Raw genomic sequence first — 19,735 nt, 5'->3', positions numbered from 1 at the left:
AGGTGTGACTGCAGTACGATTTTAAAATGCCCAATTCTTTAACTCGGGTTATCCAATTTAACTGGCCTTAAAACGAGGCCCTGATTATGTTGTCATAGAAGTTACAGTGCAGAAGGAGGCCATTCGGCCCATCGAGTCTGCACCAGCTCCTGGAAAGAGCACCCGACCCAAGGTTAACACCTCCACCCTATCCCCATAACCCAGTAACCCCACCCAACACTAAGGGGCAATTTGTGACGCTAAGGGCAATTTAGCACGGCCAATCCACCTAACCTGCACGTCTTTGGACTGTGGGAGGAAACCGGAGCACCCGGAGGAAACCCACGCAGACACGGGGAGGACGTGCAGACTCCGCACAGACAGCGACCCAAGCCGGGAATCGAACCTGGGACCCTGGAGCTGTGAAGCAATTGTGCTAACCACTATGCTACCGGGCTGCCCTCACCAAAGTGCCCTTACCACACACTGTAGAATGATCGAGGGCTTGGGACTGAAATGTTCCTTAAGCGATGTCGCTATCAGGTTGTGGTTTGAGGCCAGCAAAGCCACCAAACATAACACTTTCTGCTTATCTCATTTGCTGAAAAGAATAACAGAGCCATTCGATGTACGAGCTCCAGGCCTCCGTCCTTGGAGCTTTGTTCTGTTTCCCCCCCCCCCCCTCAAATCCCAAACTACGGAGCAAGGAACCAAGAACTATACACAGCACAGGAACAGGCCATTCGGGCCTCCAAGCCTGCGCCGATCACGCGTCCTGTCTAGACCAACCACCTGTATCCTTGTATACCCCGTCTGTCAATGTGTCTAGCCAGATATGTCTTAAAGGTCGCTAACATAGGGTGGCGCAGTGGTAGGACTGCAGCCTCACGGCGTCGAGGTCCCAGGTTCGATCCCGGCTCTGGGTCACTGTCCGTGTGGAGTTTGCACGTTCTCCCCGTGTCTGCGTGGGTTTCGCCCCCCCACAACCCAAAGATGTGTAGGGTAGGTGGATTGGCCACGCTAAATTGCCCCTGAATAGGAAAAAATGAATTGGGTACTCTAAATTTTTTTTTAAAAGGTCGCTAACGTATCTGCCTCAACCACCTCACTTTGCAGTGCATTCCAGCCCAGCACCACCCTCTGTGTACAAAACCTCCCCCTCATAGCTCCATTGAACCTCCCCCTCCCCCCCTTCTCCTCGAACTTGTACCCCCATGTAATTGTCAGTTCCGCCCTGGGGAAAAGCCTCCAACTGTTCACCCTCTCGATGCCCCCTCAATTTTGTAAACTTTTATCAGCTCGCCTCTCAGCCTCCGTCTCTCTCGGGAGAACCGCCCATGGTTATTCAATCTCCCCTCATACTAATACCCTCCATACCAGGCAACATCATAGAACATAGAACAGTACAGCACAGAACAGGCCCTTCGGCCCTCGATGTTGTGCCGAGCAATGATCACCCTACTCAAACCCACGTATCCACCCTATACCCATAACCCCCCCCCCCTTAACCTTACTTTTTAGGACACTACGGGCAATTTAGCACGGCCAATCCACCTAACCCGCACATCTTTGGACTGTGGGAGGAAACCGGAGCACCCGGAGGAAACCCACGCACACACGGGGAGGACGTGCAGACTCCGCACAGACAGTGACCCAGCCGGGAATCGAACCTGGGACCCTGGAGCTGTGAAGCATTTATGCTAACCACCATGCTACCCGTGCTACATCCTGGTAAACCTTTTCTGTACTCTCTCTCTCCAAAGCCTCCACATCCTTCTGGTAGTGCGGTGACCAGAATTGGACACCGTATTCCAAATGTGGCCTAACCAACGTTCTGTATAACTGTAACATAATTTTTGAGTTTTTATACGCGATACCCCGTCCGATGAAGGCCAGCATGCCGTATTGCTTTCTTCACCACCATTTCCACCTGTGCTGCCATGTTTAAGGATCTGTGGAGCTGCACGCCCAGATCTCTCTGTGTGTCTCTGCTCCTGATGGTTCTGCCATTTATTCTATAGCTCCCACCTGAATTGGATCTCCCAAAATGCATCACTTCACGTCCGGGTCAAACGCCACCTGCCCAATTTTGCAGCCTATCTATATCCTGTTGTATTCCCTGACAATCTTCATCGCCATCCGCAACCCCTGCGATCTTCGTATCATCCGCAAACTTGCTCATCAGACCCGCTACGTTTTCTTCCTCGTCGGTTCACCTCGTCGCCAATGTGGCGGCTCGAGACTATAAGCAGGGCCCAGAGAAATGGCGGATAGGTCTCAACTCTCCGGGGGTCCACTCTGCCCCCAGAACCCTGCCCCCAGGACCCCACGCTTTCTCCCTATTGGTCGGGGTTCCCGCACTCCACGCGATTTAACCCAAGCCAGTAGTGTGGACCCCGCAAACCCTTACAGGACTGTCCGGGAGCACGATGGCGTGTGAGCCGGGCGTCCTGAGTAACCTGCCGACTACGTGATACGTTGGGGGGGGGGGGGGTCCACGGAATCCACACACTGAAAGAATTTCACAACACCGCGTTGGGAATGTGCTGACTGTGCGCTGGGTAAACCGATTTGCGTGTGCCGTGGGACTCCTGCGCTTGCGCGGAACAGGGCGTGTGCCGACGGATGGGCGCCTGGCAGCCATCTTGAGATGGACGGCGACGCAGCGGGGGGGGGGCGTACAGACGAAATAGGAGGGCAACTCAGCCCCTCGAGCCCGCTCCGCCATTGAATGAGATGGCGGCTGTTCGGTTCGTGTTTCGAGGCCCGCATTCCCCATCGGCCACCACCCCCACCCCGCCCAAAGTCGCACCACCTTCGGAGAGCAAACATTCAGCTCTCCCAATCAAAGGCCTGTGGTCATCTGGGGCTAGGGCGACTTATTGTCGGCGTCATTCCTGTCTATTCCCTGTTTATTCCCTTATTTCCCCCTGATATTATTTTGCTGTTACATTCTGATCTATGGATGATTGATGGACCTGTGACTTTAAGGCAAGCAGCCTAGAGGATGCCTGTATCTTTTGTTTACCTAACCTGCACATCTTTGGACACTAAGGGACAATTTAGCACGGCCAATCCACCGAACCTGCACATCTTTGGACACTAAGGGACAATTTAGCACGGCCAATCCACCTAACCTGCACATCTTTGGACACTAAGGGACAATTTAGCACGGCCAATCCACCGACCCTGCACATCTTTGGACACTAAGGGACAATTTAGCACGGCCAATCCACCGACCCTGCACATCTTTGGACACTAAGGGACAATTTAGCATGGCCAATCCACCTAACCTGCACATCTTTGGACACTAAGGGACAATTTAGCACGGCTAATCCACCTAACCTGCACATCTTTGGACACTAAGGGACAATTTAGCACAGCTAATCCACCTAACCTGCACATCTGTGGACACTAAGGGACAATTTAGCACGGCCAATCCACCTAACCTGCACATCTTTGGACACTAAGGGACAATTTAGCACGGCCAGTCCACCTAACCTGCATATCTTTGGACACTAAGGGGCAATATAGCACGGCCAGTCCACCTAACCTGCACATCTTTGGACACTAAGGGACAATTTAGCACGGCCAATCCATCTAACCTGCACATCTTTGGACACTAAGAGACAATTTAGCACGGCCAATCCACCTAACCTGCACATCTTTGGACACTAAGGGACAGTTTAGCATAGCCAATCCACCTAACCTGCACATCTTTGGACACTAAGGGACAGTTTAGCACGGCCAATCCACCTAACCTGCACATCTTTGGACACTAAGGGACAATTTAGCACGGCCAATCCATCTAACCTGCACATCTTTGGACACTAAGAGACAGTTTAGCACAGCCAATCCACCTAACCTGCACATCTTTGGACACTAAGGGACAGTTTAGCACGGCCAATCCACCTAACCTGCACATCTTTGGACACTAAGGGACAGTTTAGCACGGCCAATCCACCTAACCTGCATATCTTCGGACTGTGGGAGGGGGCAGCAGGGTAGCACAGTGATTAGCACAGTTGCTTCACAGCTCCAGGGTCCCGGGTTCGATTCCCCGCTGGATCACTGTCTGTGCGGAGTCTGCACGTTCTCCCCCGTGCCTGCGTGGGTTTCCTCCGGGTGCTCCGGTTTCCTCCCACAGTCCAAAGATGTGCAGGTTAGGTGGATTGGCCGTGCTAAATTGTCCCCGAGTGTCCAAAAAGGTTAGGTGGGGTGGGGTGGAAGCGTGGGATAGCTGTTTCCAGTGCGGGCTCGATGGGCCGAGTGGCCTCCTTCCGCACTGTAAATTCGACGATTCGATGAAACCGGAGCGCCCGGAGGAAACCCACGCAGACACGGGGAGAACGGTGCCAACCCCGCACACAGGCAGTCACACCACCTCCCCCCCCCCCACCCCCCACCCCCCCCCCCCCAGAAAGGCCGGAATTGAACCCGTGACCCCCCTGGCGCCGTGAGGCAGCAGCGCTAACCGCCGGCCGCCCACGTTCACAGCTTCGAAAGCCCCTTTCCGTCAACAAAATCCTCTCCCAGTCCTCCGTGTGTCCCTGACCCCTTTAAGTGTTGACTCCACCTCTTCCAAAGATCGCTCCGGTCGAACAGGTTTTTATTTTCGTTCAGCAGGAAGGAAAGAGTTGGGAAAGAGAAAAAGAGAGTCAGGTGCAAAAGACGGCCCTTCAGGAGGCGGGGCGGTGAGGTGCGGGGGGGTGGGGGGGGGGGGAAGAATAAACAGGTTCTCAATCTGCCAAGTTTGCTTCATAGTTAAGCATTGCAAGCCAGGCCAGTCACGTCTATCGCAAGCAAAATTAAAGTTAGCCTGTTAACGGAATCTAATTCACTCAAGGCAAGCTCCTCAATCCTCGACGACGAACCCGCTGGCGGATTAAGGTAGGATTTACTGATTCGGAAGACGTAATCCCGCCCTTCGATTTGATTGCACAGTCCCGACAACGCGCGGGAGTTTTCTCTCCCAGATATTCGGTGGGTCGGGGGGCGGGGGGGGGGGGGGGGGGGGGGGGGGGAGATTCTTAACTTCAGCTCTTCAACCTGCACGGCTCTGGTCAGGGTGAGTATTGCTGTCGCTTTGATGGTTCGTTGCTCATCTTAGTATTTTGTACGGTTGCAAATAGAACAGTACAGCACAGAACAGGCCCTTCGGCCCTCGATGTTGTGCCGAGCAATGATCACCCTACTTAAACCCACGTAACCCGTATACCCGTAACCCAACAATCCCCCCATTAACCTTACACTACGGGCAATTTAGCACTGGCCAATCCACCTAACCCGCACATCTTTGGACTGTGGGAGGAAACCGGAGCACCCGGAGGAAACCCACGCACACACAGGGAGGACGTGCAGACTCCACACAGACAGTGACCCAGCCGGGAATCGAACCTGGGACCCTGGAGCTGTGAGGCATTGATGCTAACCACCATGCTACCGAGAGGCCCCTTGCTACCTACTGACGGCGCTGAAACCCCCCCCCCCCCCCCCCCCGATATTCCTCCAACTTCGGGCAGGACAAGAACAGCTGGACGTGATTGTCTGGCCCCTCCTCCTCCTCCTCCTCCTCCTCCTCCACCCCCTCGAACAGCCGCCTCACCCTCGCCTTGGCCAAGCCTGTGCGCCACCTTTAATTCAGTCAACCCCCAGCCTCGCGCACGAGGTTGAGGCATCTGTAAAAAAAAAAAAAAATATGAGTTTAGTCCACCCCGGGGCAGCACGGTAGCATGGCGGTTAGCATAAATGCTTCACAGCTCCAGGGTCCCAGGTTCGATTCCCGGCTTGGGTCACTGTCTGTGCGGAGTCTGCACGTCCTCCCCGTGTGTGTGTGCGTGGGTTTCCTCCGGGTGCTCCGGTTTCCTCCCACAGTCCAAAGATGTGCGGGTTAGGTGGATTGGCCGTGCTAAATTGCCCGTAGTGTCCTAAAAAGTAAGGTTAACGGGGGGGGGGGGGGTTGTTGGGTTACGGGTATAGGGTGGATACGTGGGTTTGAGTAGGGTGATCATTGCTCGGCACAACATTGAGGGCCGAAGGGCCTGTTCTGTGCTGTACTGTTCTATGTTATCTATTATTGGTTTCCAATTAAGGGGCGATTTAGCGCGGCCAATCGACCTACCCATGTATCTGAAGCCGGGATGTATCGGTCTGTGGCGGATGCTCTGTTTAATTTGGGCGGCTGATGTTTCCCGTTCCTGCAGCTGTTGTCCGGACGGATGTTAAGGCACAGCCCAGCTCTTGACCCTCCGCTGCAGTGTGGCTGATGTGCAGCCAGCACGTGCCCACCCACGGCGACGGAGGATCAGTACACTTGGCCATACCGTCGCCTGGCAGATGCCCGCCTGCTGCCACCCAAGGTGTCGCACTGCCCGCCCCAGATGCCAGGGATGGCAAATTGTACTTCCTTCATTGGCCCCTTCCATCAGTGTAACCTGCTCCAGCCCCTACTCCCCCCTCCCTATCTCTGTAACCTCCTCCAGCCCTACACCCCCTCCCTATCTCTGTAACCTCCTCCAGTCCCTACACCCCCTCCCTATCTCTGTAACCTCCTCCATCCCCTACACCCCCTCCCTATCTCTGTAACCTCCTCCAGCCCCTACACCCCCTCCCTATCTCTGTAACCTCCTCCAGCCCCTACACTCCCCTCCCTATCTCTGTAACCTCCTCCAGCCCCTACACCCCCTCCCTATCTCTGTAACCTCCTCCAGCCCCTACACCCCCTCCCTATCTCTGTAACCTCCTCCAGCCCCTACAACCCCCTCCCTATCTCTGTAACCTCCTCCAGCCCCTACACACCCTATCTCTGTAACCTCCTCCAGCCCCTACACACCTTCCCTATCTCTGTAACCTCCTCCAGCCCTGACACCCCCTCCCTATCTCTGTAACCTCCTCCAGCCCCGACACCCCCTCCCTATCTCTGTAACCTCCTCCAGCCCTGACACCCCCTCCCTATCTCTGTAACCTCCTCCAGCCTCTACTCCCCTCCCTATCTCTGTAACCTCCTCCAGTCCCTACACCCCCTCCCCATCTTTGTAACCTACTCCAGCCCCTACACCCCCTCCCTATCTCTGTAACCTCCTCCAGCCCCTACACCCCCTCCCTATCTCTGTAACCTCCTCCAGCCCCTACACCCCCTCCCTATCTCTGTAACCTCCTCCAGCCCCTACACCCCCTCCCTATCTCTGTAGCCTCCTCCAGCCCCTACACCCCCTCCCTATCTCTGTAACCTCCTCCAGCCCCTACACCCCCTCCCTATGTCTGTAACCTCCTCCAGCCCCTACACCCCCTCCCTATCTCTGTAACCACCTCCAGCTCCCTACACCCCCTCCCTATCTCTGTAACCTCCTCCAGCCCCTACACCCCCTCCCTATCTCTGTAACCTCCTCCAGCGCCTACACCTCCCTCCCTATCTCTGTAACCTCCTCCAGCCCCTACTCCCCCCTCCCTATCTCTGTAACCTCCAGCCCCTACACCCCCTCCCCATCTCTGTAACCTCCAGCCCCTACACCCCCCTCCCTATCTCTGTAACCTCCTCCAGCTCCCTACACCCCCTCCCTATCTCTGTAACCTCCTCCAGCCCCTACACCCCCTCCCTATCTCTGTAACCACATCCAGCCCCTACACCCCCTCCCTATCTCTGTAACCTTCCTCCAGCCCCTACACACCCTATCTCTGTAACCTCCTCCAGCCCCTACACACCTTCCCTATCTCTGTAACCTCCTCCAGCCCTGACACCCCCTCCCTATCTCTGTAACCTCCTCCAGCCCCGACACCCCCCTCCCTATCTCTGTAACCTCCTCCAGCCCTGACACCCCCTCCCTATCTCTGTAACCTCCTCCAGCCTCTACTCCCCTCCCTATCTCTGTAACCTCCTCCAGTCCCTACACCCCCTCCCCATCTTTGTAACCTACTCCAGCCCCTACACCCCCTCCCTATCTCTGTAACCTCCTCCAGCCCCTACACCCCCTCCCTATCTCTGTAACCTCCTCCAGCCCCTACACCCCCTCCCTATCTCTGTAACCTCCTCCAGCCCCTACACCCCCTCCCTATCTCTGTAGCCTCCTCCAGCCCCTACACCCCCTCCCTATCTCTGTAACCTCCTCCAGCCCCTACACCCCCTCCCTATCTCTGTAGCCTCCTCCAGCCCCTACACCCCCTCCCTATCTCTGTAACCTCCTCCAGCCCCTACACCCCCCTCCCTATGTCTGTAACCTCCTCCAGCCCTACACCCCCTCCCTATCTCTGTAACCACCTCCAGCTCCCTACACCCCCTCCCTATCTCTGTAACCTCCTCCAGCCCCTACACCCCCTCCCTATCTCTGTAACCTCCTCCAGCGCCTACACCTCCCTCCCTATCTCTGTAACCTCCTCCAGCCTCTACTCCCCCCTCCCTATCTCTGTAACCTCCAGCCCCTACACCCCCTCCCCATCTCTGTAACCTCCAGCCCCTACACCCCCTCCGTATCTCTGTAACCTCCTCCAACCCCTACACCCCCCTCCCTATCTCTGTAACCTCCTCCAGCCCCTACCACCCCTCCCTATCTCTGTAACCTCCTCCAGCCCCTACACCCCCCTCCCTATCTCTGTACCCCATCCAGCCCCTACACCCCTCCCTATCTCTGTAACCTTCCTCCAGCGCCCTACACACCCCTCCCTATCTCTGTAACCTCCTCCAGCCCCGACAACCCCCCCCCCCCCCCCCCCCCCCCCCCCCCCCCATTTCCATTGCTTCACCATTGGCGGACGAGCTTTCAGCTGTGTGGGAGACAGGGAGAGGGTCTTAATCTCTGGAATTTCTTTCCGGATTGGTTTATGGGATGCCCCGAGTCTATCACTTCATCGTTCCTTTGTTTGCTAATCTGGGCAGGTGCCGGCGGTTGCGTTGAACGCCAATTACCGCAATGAGTGTTGACTTTCTGAGTTTCGGACCGACCTGTTCAACAGGCCCCAGGCTGTGTTGGCAACTTCTCAGTGAGACTGCGGCGAACTAAATCTCCACAAACTGTGCCCTACCCAGAGTCGGAATGCAATGGGGGGAGTTTCCTCAATGCAGTGTTGCAATGACAACCAAATTGTCTCAGTTTATCTTCAGATAGAGCTTGTTTACTGGGCCAGTTACATCTCCTTGTTTGAAGCACAGACAAAAGGCCGGGCCTAATAGTGAGACAATTGCATCTACATAGCGCCCGACACAAAGGCAGGACATCCGGGAAAGCACCTCGCAGCCAATCATGCAGGTCCTTCGGAGGTTCAGTTACTGCTGTGATGCAGCAAATGTTTACCCTCTGACAGTGCGGCACTCCCTCAGGACTGACCCTCCCACAGTGCGGCGCTCCCTCAGGACTGACCCTCCCACAGTGCGGTGCTCCCTCAGTACTGACCATCCCACAGTGCGGCACTCCCTCAGTACTGACCCTCTGACAGTGCGGCACTCCCTCAGTACTGACCCTCCCACAGTGCGGCACTCCCTCAGTACTGACCCTCTGACAGTGCGGCACTCCCTCAGTACTGACCCTCTGACAGTGCGGCACTCCCTCAGTACTGACCCTCTGACAGTGCAGCACTCCCTCAGTACTGACCCTCTGACAGTGCGGCACTCCCTCAGTACTGACCCTCTGACAGTGCGGCACTCCCTCAGTACTGACCCTCTGACAGTGCGGCACTCCCTCAGTACTGACCCTCTGACAGTGCGGCGCTCCCTCAGTACTGACCCTCTGACAGTGCGGTGCTCCCTCAGTACTGACCCTCCCACAGTGCGGCGCTCCCTCAGCACTGACCCTCCCACAGTGCGGCGCTCCCTCAGTACTGACCCTCTGACAGTGCGGCACTCCCTCAGTACTGACCCTCTGACAGTGCGGCACTCCCTCAGTACTGACCCTCTGACAGTGCGGCGCTCCCTCAGGACTGACCCTCTGACAGTGCGGTGCTCCCTCAGTACTGACCCTCTGACAGTGCGGCACTCCCTCAGTACTGACCCTCCACAGTGCGGCACTCCCTCAGTACTGACCCTCTGACAGTGCGGCCTCCCTCAGTACTGACCCTCTGACAGTGCGGCACTCCCTCAGTACTGACCCTCTGACAGTGCGGCACTCCCTCAGTACTGACCCTGCGACAGTGAGGCACTCCCTCATTACTGACCCTCTGACAGTGCGGCGCTCTCTCAGCACTGACCCTCTGACAGTGCAGCACTCCCTCAGTACTGACCCTCCCACAGTGCGGCGCTCCCTCAGTACTGACCCTCTGACAGTGCGGCACTCCCTCAGTACTGACCCTCCGACAGTGCGGCACTCCCTCAGTACTGACCCTCCCACAGTGCGGCGCTCCCTCAGTACTGACCCTCCCACAGTGCGGCGCTCCCTCAGTACTGACCCTCTGACAGTGCGGCACTCCCTCAGTACTGACCCTCTGACAGTGCGGCACTCCCTCAGTACTGACCCTCTGACAGTGCGGCTCCCTCAGTACTGACCCTCTGACAGTGCGGCGCTCCCTCAGTACTGACCCCATATCTGGTGAATGGACGGGTACCTGGGATTTCTCCCGGGAGTCGGGAGATGAGCTGCTCATTGCAGAGTTCCCAGAATCCCTCTGAGCCACGAGTCGCCTCAATGCCAGCAGGGAGTATTTGGGCCGAATAGCCTGTTGCAAGACGGTAAATCTGATGCCCTTGTGATTGCAGAAGCCGCTCAGCATGTCGGGGTTCCTGCCCACCGCCCCGGCTGAGTCTCCGAGTCCGGACAACAGGGCGGATCTCACGGAGAAGGTGTTGGAGCAGCGAGATGATTCGGATTGCCCAGGCAGCTCGGGAACCTCCGAGGGCAGTGACCTGTGCCTCCTACACTCCTCGGACACACTGGAATACCCCAACAGCGGCCCGCCGGCACTTACCGAGCTGGTCGACCTCGAGATGGTGACCTTAGGGGGCGACCGACCGGCGAGCCAGCCCGGAGATGTCCTGTCTGAACCTCAGCGCTCCGAGGAATGCCGTGCCACAGATGACCTCTGGCCCGAGAAGGACGGCCCGCTGACGGGCACGGTGCCCGTCGTCTTCGATCCCGCGGTCCGGGTGGTTGACGCGCCAACCGAGGCTGGCGAAGAGTTCTGGCCCGAGCCCGGGAAAGGCCCTGGCGTCGAGGATCCGGCTGGCCAACCCTTCCTGACAGCGCCCAGCGGGCACGGCAGCTGGTCAGCCGCCCGGGGTTACCCTCCGCACGACGCCGAGTGGCCGGAGTCGGAAGGGGACGCGCGGGCCCCCAAGCGCCGGTCTTGCGCCCGCTGCACCCGGCCCAACCTCAAGGCCACGGCAGCGCTGGTGGGCTCCCTGCTCATCTACCCCTGCTTCCTCTACGGTGCTTACGTCTTCCTACCCTTCGACGTGCCCCTGATGCCTGACCTCAGCACCCGGATGATCTACACCCTCCGCTGTGGCGCCTTCACCACTGTTCCCATAGTGATGGGTAAGCCAGCCCCTTCTGGCGGGCAGGACGTTTGGAGAAGGGGGGGGGGGGGGGGGAAGAAGCGGGAGGGTGAAGAACCAATGCTCAGTCTGGGAAACTGAACAATAATTTAATTCTCTTGCGGTCAACCCCAGTCCCACAGGCCCCGGGGTCACAACGCAATTGAATTAACCAATAATCCATCTAAATGGTCCCAAGATCTTCAGCCCATTGGCTCCCCGATAATTACAGTCACCGGGTTTGTAAGTTTAAACACAAATATTCTTTATTTAGAAGTTGGACGAATATGAAATATGCTACGAATACCGTTGGTTAAATGTCCTTTAACAACTGCTGTTCCCCCAACCGCCCCGGCGTCCACCCCCCCCCCCCCCCCCCCCCACACACACACAAGACAGACAAACACAGAGGGGAAGGAAAAGGGCGAAAAATAATAAGGAATTAAGATCCAAAGATCAGAGGGTTTTCTCCAGGTGGCGAGTTCTTCACAGTAGGAGTGTGGTTTGAAGTCTCTGACCTGCAGCCGATAATGATCTTCTTTGCCGTTTAGCAGTATATCTTACTCACACCTTTTCCAGAAGAGGCTTCACATCAGCCTGTTCTTAGAATTATTCGATATAAATTTAGAGTACCCAATTTCTTTTTAAAATACACATTTTATCGAGGTATTTTTGGCAGAGAAACAACAACAAAATAGACAATATATACGAAACCATAAACAGGGTGCAAAAGCCATTTACCTCTCGTACAGGTCCCACCCTTATTACCCCCTGTTCTAATCTAAACTAACCCCCCCTTCTGCTGACGATTAATTTTCCGCAAAGGAGTTGACGAACGGTTGCCCCCTCCGGGTGAACCCTAACATTGACCCTCTCCAGGCGAACTTCATTTTCTCCAAACAGAGAAAGCTAGCCATGTCCGATAGCCGGGTCTCTGACTTCAGGGGCTTTGAGTCCCTCCAAGCTAATAGTATCCATCTCCGGGCTACCAGGGAAGCAAAGGCCAGAACCTCTGCCTCTTTCTCCTCCTGGATTCCCGGGTCTTCCCACACCCCGAAAATCGCCACCTCTGGACTCAGCGCCACCCTTGTTTTTAACACCGTGGACATGACATCTGCAAACCCCTGCCAAAATCCCCTAAGCTTCGGATATGCCCAGAACATGTGGACATGGTTCGCTGGCCCTCCCGCACTTTTTCACACCTATCCTCCCCCCCAAAGAATCTGCTCATCCGGGCCACTGTCATGTGGGCCCGATGAACGACCTTGAATTGGATCAACTGAGCCTGGCACATGTTGTGGACGCGTTGACTCTACTCAATGTGTCTGCCCATAGACCATCCTCTATCTCTCCTCCCAGCTCCTCCATCCTCTATCTCTCCTCCCAGCTCCTCCATCCTCTATCTCTCCCCCCAGCTCCTCCATCCTCTATCTCTCCTCCCAGCTCCTCCATCCTCTATCTCTCCTCCCAGCTCCTCCATCCTCTATCTCTCCTCCCAGCTCCTCCATCCTCTATTTCTCCTCCCAGCTCCTCCATCCTCTCTCTCCTTCCAGCTCCTCCATCCTCTATCTCTCCTCCCAGCTCCTCCATCCTCTATCTCTCCTCCCAGCTCCTCCATCCTCTATCTCTCCTCCCAGCTCCTCCATCCTCTATCTCTCCTCCCAGCTCCTCCATCCTCTATCTCTCCTCCCAGCTCCTCCATCCTCTATCTCTCCTCCCAGCTCCTCCATCCTCTATCTCTCCTCCATCCTCTATCTCTCCTCCCAGCTCCTCCATCCTCTATCTCTCCTCCCAGCTCCTCCATCCTCTATCTCTCCTCCCAGCTCCTCCATCCTCTATCTCTCCTCCCAGCTCCTCCATCCTCTATCTCTCCTCCCAGCTCCTCCATCCTCTATCTCTCCTCCCAGCTCCTCCATCCTCTATCTCTCCTCCCAGCTCCTCCATCCTCTATCTCTCCTCCCAGCTCCTCCATCCTCTATTTCTCCTCCCAGCTCCTCCATCCTCTATCTCTCCTCCCAGCTCCTCCATCCTCTATCTCTCCTCCCAGCTCCTCCATCCTCTATCTCTCCTCCCAGCTCCTCCATCCTCTATCTCTCCTCCCAGCTCCTCCATCCTCTATCTCTCCTCCCAGCTCCTCCATCCTCTATCTCTCCTCCCAGCTCCTCCATCCTCTATCTCTCCTCCCAGCTCCTCCATCCTTTATCTCTCCTCCCAGCTCCTCCATCCTCTATCTCTCCTCCCAGCTCCTCCATCCTCTATCTCTCCTCCCAGCTCCTCCATCCTCTATCTCTCCTCCCAGCTCCTCCATCCTCTATCTCTCCTCCCAGCTCCTCCATCCTCTATCTCTCCTCCCAGCTCCTCCATCCTCTATCTCTCCTCCCAGCTCCTCCATCCTCTATCTCTCCTCCCAGCTCCTCCATCCTCTATCTCTCCTCCCAGCTCCTCCATCCTCTATCTCTCCTCCCAGCTCCTCCATCCTCTATCTCTCCTCCCAGCTCCTCCTCCCACTTGTGCTTCAGCTCCTCGGTCTGCGTCTCCTCCGACCCCATACGTTCCTTATAAATGTCCGAGACGCTCCCTTCACCTACCCACCCTCTGGAAACTACCCTGTCCTGAATCCCCCTCAGCGGTAGGAGCGGGAAGGTTGACACCTGTTTACGTAGGAAGTCTCGCGCCTGCAGATACCTGAATTTGTTTCCCCTCGCCAACCCAAACTTCTCCTCCAGCGCCCTCTACCAAATTATTTTTTTCCAATTCAGGGCCAATCCGCCTAACATAGAACATGAACATACAGTGCAGAAGGAGGCCATTTGGCCCATCGGGTCTGCACCGACCCACTTAAGCCCTCACTTCCACCTTATCCCCGTAACCCAATAACCCCTCCTAACCATTTTGGTCGCTAAGGGCAATTTATCACGGCCAATCCACCTAACCCAGCACATCTTTGGACTGTGGGAGACATGGGGAGAAGGTGTAAACTCTACACGGACAGTGACCCGGGGCCGGGATCGAACCCGGGTCCCCGGCGCCGTGAGGCAACAGATCTAACCACCGCGCCCCCAGATCACACAGCCAGGTGGGCAGAGAGAGAGAGAGAGAGAGAGAGAGTTGGTTCTCAGGGTGGCGCTTGGCGAGAATGAACTGGATATTCCTGGGATGGCTTGGTTAGATACTGACCCTCTGACAGTGCGGCGCTCCCTCAGTACTGACCCTCTGACAGTTCGGCGCTCCCTCAGTACTGACCCTCTGACAGTGCGGAACTCCCTCAGTACTGACCCTCTGACAGTGCGGCGCTCCCTCAGTACTGACCCTCCCACAGTGCGGCACTCCGTCAGTACTGACCCTCTGACAGTGCGGCACTCCCTCAGTACTGACTCTCTGACAGTGCGGCACTCCCTCAGTACTGACCCTCTGACAGTGCGGCACTCCCTCAGCACTGACCCTCTGACAGTGCGGCACTCCCTCAGTACTGACCCTCCGACAGTGCGGCGCTCCCTCAGTACTGACCTCTTACAGTGCGGCGCTCCCTCAGTACTGACCCTCCGACAGTGCGGCGCCCCCTCAGTACTGACCCTCCGACAGTGCGGCGCTCCCTCAGTACTGACCCTCTGACAGTGCGGCGCTCCCTCAGTACTGACTCTCTGACAGTGCGGCGCTCCCTCAGTACTGACCCTCTGACAGTGCGGCGTTCCCTCAGTACTGACTCTCTGACAGTGCGGCGCTCCCTCAGTACTGACCCTCTGACAGTGCGGCACTCCCTCAATACTGACCCTCCGACAGTACGGCACTCCCTCAGTACTGACCCTCCCACACTGCGGCACTCCCTCAGCACTGACACTCCCACAGTGCGGCGCTCCCTCAGTACTGACCCTCCCACAGTGCGGCGCTCCCTCAGTACTGACCCTCCCACAGTGCGGCGCTCCCTCAGCACTGACCCTCTGACAGTGCGGCACTCCCTCAGTACTGACCCTCCCACAGTGCAGCGCTCCCTCAGTACTGACCCTCCCACAGTGCGGCGCTCCCTCAGTACTGACCCTCTGACAGTGCGGCACTCCCTCAGTACTGACCCTCCGACAGTGCGGCACTCCCTCAGTACTGACCCTCCCACAGTGCGGCGCTCCCTCAGTACTGACCCTCCCACAGTGCGGCGCTCCCTCAGTACTGACCCTCCCACAGTGTGGCACTCCCACAGTACTGACCCTCCCACAGTGCGGCGCTCCCTCAGTACTGACCCTCCGACAGTGCGGCACTCCCTCAGTACTGACCCTCCGACAGTGCGGCGCTCCCTCAGCACTGACCCTCCCACAGTGCGGCACTCCCTCGGTACTGACCCTTCCGCAGTGCGGCGATTACCCGCTTACTGTCGAGCCCTGCAACGTGGCACTCCACTAGGCTGGTCCAACAGCACAATGGGTGGACCCACACCACATGGACGGCAGCGGTTCAAGATGGCTGCTAACCCCACCTTCTCAAGCGGTATGGGGGGGGGGCGCGAATCCTGGTGATGCCAGAGTGGCCGTAATCCCGGAGCTGAAAGGTGACCCACCCTCGCCCGTTGCGCAGTGCGCCAATGGATTGGCCTGGGGGGGAGAGGGGGGTGTGGTCCACGTCCCAGGGTTGGGTACCCGATGACCCAGCCGGTTTGACCGACTCACCTTAGAACATAGAACAGTACAGCACAGAACAGGCCCTTCGGCCCTCAATGTTGTGCCGAGCCATGATCACCCTACTCAAACCCACGTATCCACCCTATACCAGTAACCCAACAACCCCTCCCCCTTAACCTTACTTTTATTAGGACACTACGGGTAATTTAGCACGGCCAATCCACCTAACCCGCACATCTTTGGACTGTGGGAGGAAACCGGAGCACCCGGAGGAAACCCACGCACACACGGGGAGGACGTGCAGACTCCGCACAGACAGTGACCCAGCCGGGAATCGAACCTGGGACCCTGGAGCTGTGAAGCATTTATGCTAACCACCATGCTACCCTGCTGCCCCTAATTGTCTTTCTTTCCTCCCTCACCCACCCCCGGCAGGTATCATCGTGTACGGCCTGGCGAGGTGTTGCTCGGATGCCATCGACCCCTTCGGGCCCCGCAGGGACGAGGTGGAGATCCACCTGCGCTTTGTGACGGATTCCATCCACCTGCTTGTCCTCTTCCTCGTCAACCTGCTCGTCCTCTCCACGTACATCCCCCAGGAGGTATTGAAGCTGCTCCCGCTGCTGGCTGCCTCCTTCGCCCTGGCAAGGTCAGTCTTCGTTGGGGACGCCCGGTCGGTCAGATCATCCGCAGGGTTGGTGGGGGAACGAGGCACGAGGCGGGATGTTCCTTCGCAGAGCTCGTCCAGTCAAGGTGCTGCGAATGGCCTCCTTGACCACCTCTGTGTAATCTGTGTTTGATGGGGACGGTGTAGAGGGAGCTTTACTCTGTATCTAACCCCGTGCTGTACCTGTCCTGGGAGTGTTTGATGGGGACAGTGTAGAGGGAGCTTTACTCTGTATCTAACCCCGTGCTGTACCTGTCCTGGGAGTGTTTGATGGGGACAGTGTAGAGGGAGCTTTACTCTGTATCTAACCCCATGCTGTACCTGTCCTGGGATTGTTTGATGGGGACAGTGTAGAGGGAGCTTTACTCTGTATCTAACCCCGTGCTGTACCTGTCCTGGGAGTGTTTGATGGGGACAGTGTAGAGGGAGCTTTACTCTGTATCTAAACCCGTGCTGTACCTGTCCTGGGAGTGTTTGATGGGGACAGTGTAGAGGGAGCTTTACTCTGTATCTAACCCCGTGCTGTACCTGTCCTGGGAGTGTTTGATGGGGACAGTGTAGAGGGAGCTTTACTCTGTATCTAACCCCGTGCTGTACCTGTCCTGGGAGTGTTTGATGGGGACAGTGTAGAGGGAGCTTTACTCTGTATCTAACCCCGTGCTGTACCTGTCCTGGGAGTGTTTGATGGGGACAGTGTAGAGGGAGCTTTACTCTGTATCTAACCCCATGCTGTACCTGTCCTGGGATTGTTTGATGGGGACAGTGTAGAGGGAGCTTTACTCTGTATCTAACCCCGTGCTGTACCTGTCCTGGGAGTGTTTGATGGGGACAGTGTAGAGGGAGCTTTACTCTGTATCTAAACCCGTGCTGTACCTGTCCTGGGAGTGTTTGATGGGGACAGTGTAGAGGGAGCTTTACTCTGTATCTAACCCCGTGCTGTACCTGTCCTGGGAGTGTTTGATGGGGACAGTGTAGAGGGAGCTTTACTCTGTATCTAACCCCGTGCTGTACCTGTCCTGGGAGTGTTTGATGGGGGCAGTGTAGAGGGAGCTTTACTCTGTATCTAACCCAGTGCTGTACCTGTCCTGGGAGTGTTTGATGGGGGCAGTGTAGAGGGAGCTTTACTCTGTATCTAAACCCGTGCTGTACCTGTCCTGGGAGTGTTTGATGGGGACAGTGTAGAGGGAGCTTTACTCTGTATCTAACCCCGTGCTGTACCTGTCCTGGGAGTGTTTGATGGGGACAGTGTAGAGGGAGCTTTACTCTGTATCTAACCCCGTGCTGTACCTGTCCTGGGAGTGTTTGATGGGGACAGTGTAGAGGGAGCTTTACTCTGTATCTAACCCTGTGCTGTACCTGTCCTGGGAGTGTTTGATGGGGACAGTGTAGAGGGAGCTTTACTCTGTATCTAACCCCGTGCTGTACCTGTCCTGGGAGTGTTTGATGGGGGACAGTGTAGAGGGAGCTTTACTCTGTATCTAACCCGGTGCTGTACCTGTCCTGGGAGTGTTTGATGGGGGACAGTGTAGAGGGAGCGTTACTCTGTATCTAACCCCGTGCTGTACCTGTCCTGGGAGTGTTTGATGGGGACAGTGTAGAGGGAGCTTTACTCTGTATCTAACCCCGTGCTGTACCTGTCCTGGGAGTGTTTGATGGGGGACAGTGTAGAGGGAGCTTTACTCTGTATCTAACCCGGTGCTGTACCTGTCCTGGGAGTGTTTGATGGGGGACAGTGTAGAGAGAGCGTTACTCTGTATCTAACCCCGTGCTGTACCTGTCCTGGGATTGTTTGATGGGGACAGTGTAGAGGGAGCTTTACTCTGTATCTAACCCCGTGCTGTACCAGTCCTGGGAGTGTTTGATGGGGACAGTGTAGAGGGAGCTTTACTCTGTATCTAACCCCGTGCTGTACCTGTCCTGGGAGTGTTTGATGGGGGACAGTGTAGAGGGAGCTTTACTCTGTATCTAACCCCGTGCTGTACCTGTCCTGGGAGTGTTTGATGGGGACAGTGTAGAGGGAGCTTTACTCTGTATCTAACCCCGTGCTGTACCTGTCCTGGGAGTGTTTGATGGGGACAGTGTAGAGGGAGATTGACACTCACAGTTAATTTGTTAACGTTACTCAACAAACAATTTGCTTTGATTGGAGACTTTGAGTGTTAATAAATATCGAGTACTGGATCATCGTCGAAAGAAGCAAATGAGTAATAGGATATTACACAACGTAATATTACAAAGTAGACATTAATGAGGAACAGTGTGTGATCAGAGGTCTTTGGACGGGTTTAACTTTGCATTCTTTACTCTCCGTCTCTCTCTTACTGTCTCTCTCTCTCTCTCTCTCACAGGTTGATTTACTGGTTGACCTTCGCCATCAGCAGTACGTTCCGGGGTTTCGGATACGGCCTAAGCTTCTTCCCCATCGTGGCCCTGCTGATCGCGAACCTCTGCTACATGTTCATCTTGGCCCCGGACAAGATGTTCGCCACCTCGGCCAGCGGGTCAGACTGGCAGGAGAAGGCCTCGGGCGCACGCCAGAGATTCTGGGGTTGAAGGTCGCGCCTCGGAGAAATGGACTCTGGTTACCGTGGCGACTGGCGCTCTGTCCGCTAAGCGTCCCTGTGAAGCTGAATCGTTGACGTTTTTGTGTTGTTCCCCGTGTCTTAATAAAGCTCGTCGTCTCAAAGTCGGAGAAGATGCTTTATTGTGAATTTGTTCTGTCTTCAGAGCTTAACTTACAGCTACCTCAAATGCTGCCTGCCTGTCCTGCGCCCAAGCCCCCCTTCTGTGAAGTGTGTCCTCACTTCCTGTCCCTCTGTATTTATAGCTCTCCTGTACTCCCTCTAGTGCTTGCTCAGTTGTATTGCATCTACTCAGATCTACAATCACCACAGTTTTGTTTTGTGAAAGGATTTTTTAAAGCAACTGAGCCCCCCCCCCCCCCCCCCCCCCTCCACCCACCCACACACATCCCAACCCATCTGCTGTCTACGTTCCCATTTTAATAACTTTCTTAATGGTTCCCTG

At 56.1% G+C, this 19,735-nt stretch overlaps 1 protein-coding gene across 1 annotated transcript; it reads left to right on the top strand.

Moving 5' to 3' along the window:
* Positions 1-5,008: 5,008 nt before the first annotated feature.
* On the top strand, positions 5,009-19,400 carry tmem79b (transmembrane protein 79b). Its single transcript, XM_038787271.1, has 4 exons — positions 5,009-5,047; positions 10,658-11,435; positions 16,477-16,690; positions 19,057-19,400. Exons 2-4 carry the CDS (start codon positions 10,670-10,672, stop codon positions 19,259-19,261), a joined length of 1,185 nt encoding a protein of 394 aa, XP_038643199.1. The 5' UTR covers positions 5,009-5,047; positions 10,658-10,669; the 3' UTR covers positions 19,262-19,400.
* The last annotated feature ends 335 nt before the right edge of the window (positions 19,401-19,735 follow it).

Source organism: Scyliorhinus canicula, chromosome 30 (genome assembly GCF_902713615.1).
Source record: "Scyliorhinus canicula chromosome 30, sScyCan1.1, whole genome shotgun sequence".
Classification (NCBI taxonomy): Eukaryota; Metazoa; Chordata; class Chondrichthyes; order Carcharhiniformes; family Scyliorhinidae; genus Scyliorhinus; species Scyliorhinus canicula.
This window is presented reverse-complemented; position numbering and strand designations above follow the sequence as displayed.

Bases quoted from the DNA above. Each gene is read 5' to 3' on its own strand.
- tmem79b (XM_038787271.1), top strand. From the start codon at position 10,670: ATGTCGGGGTTCCTGCCCACCGCCCCGGCTGAGTCTCCGAGTCCGGAC. The intron at 11,436-16,476 runs GTAAGCCAGCCC...CACCCCCGGCAG, and splicing joins CACTGTTCCCATAGTGATGG to GTATCATCGTGTACGGCCTG. The intron at 16,691-19,056 runs GTCAGTCTTCGT...TCTCTCTCACAG, and splicing joins GCCTCCTTCGCCCTGGCAAG to GTTGATTTACTGGTTGACCT.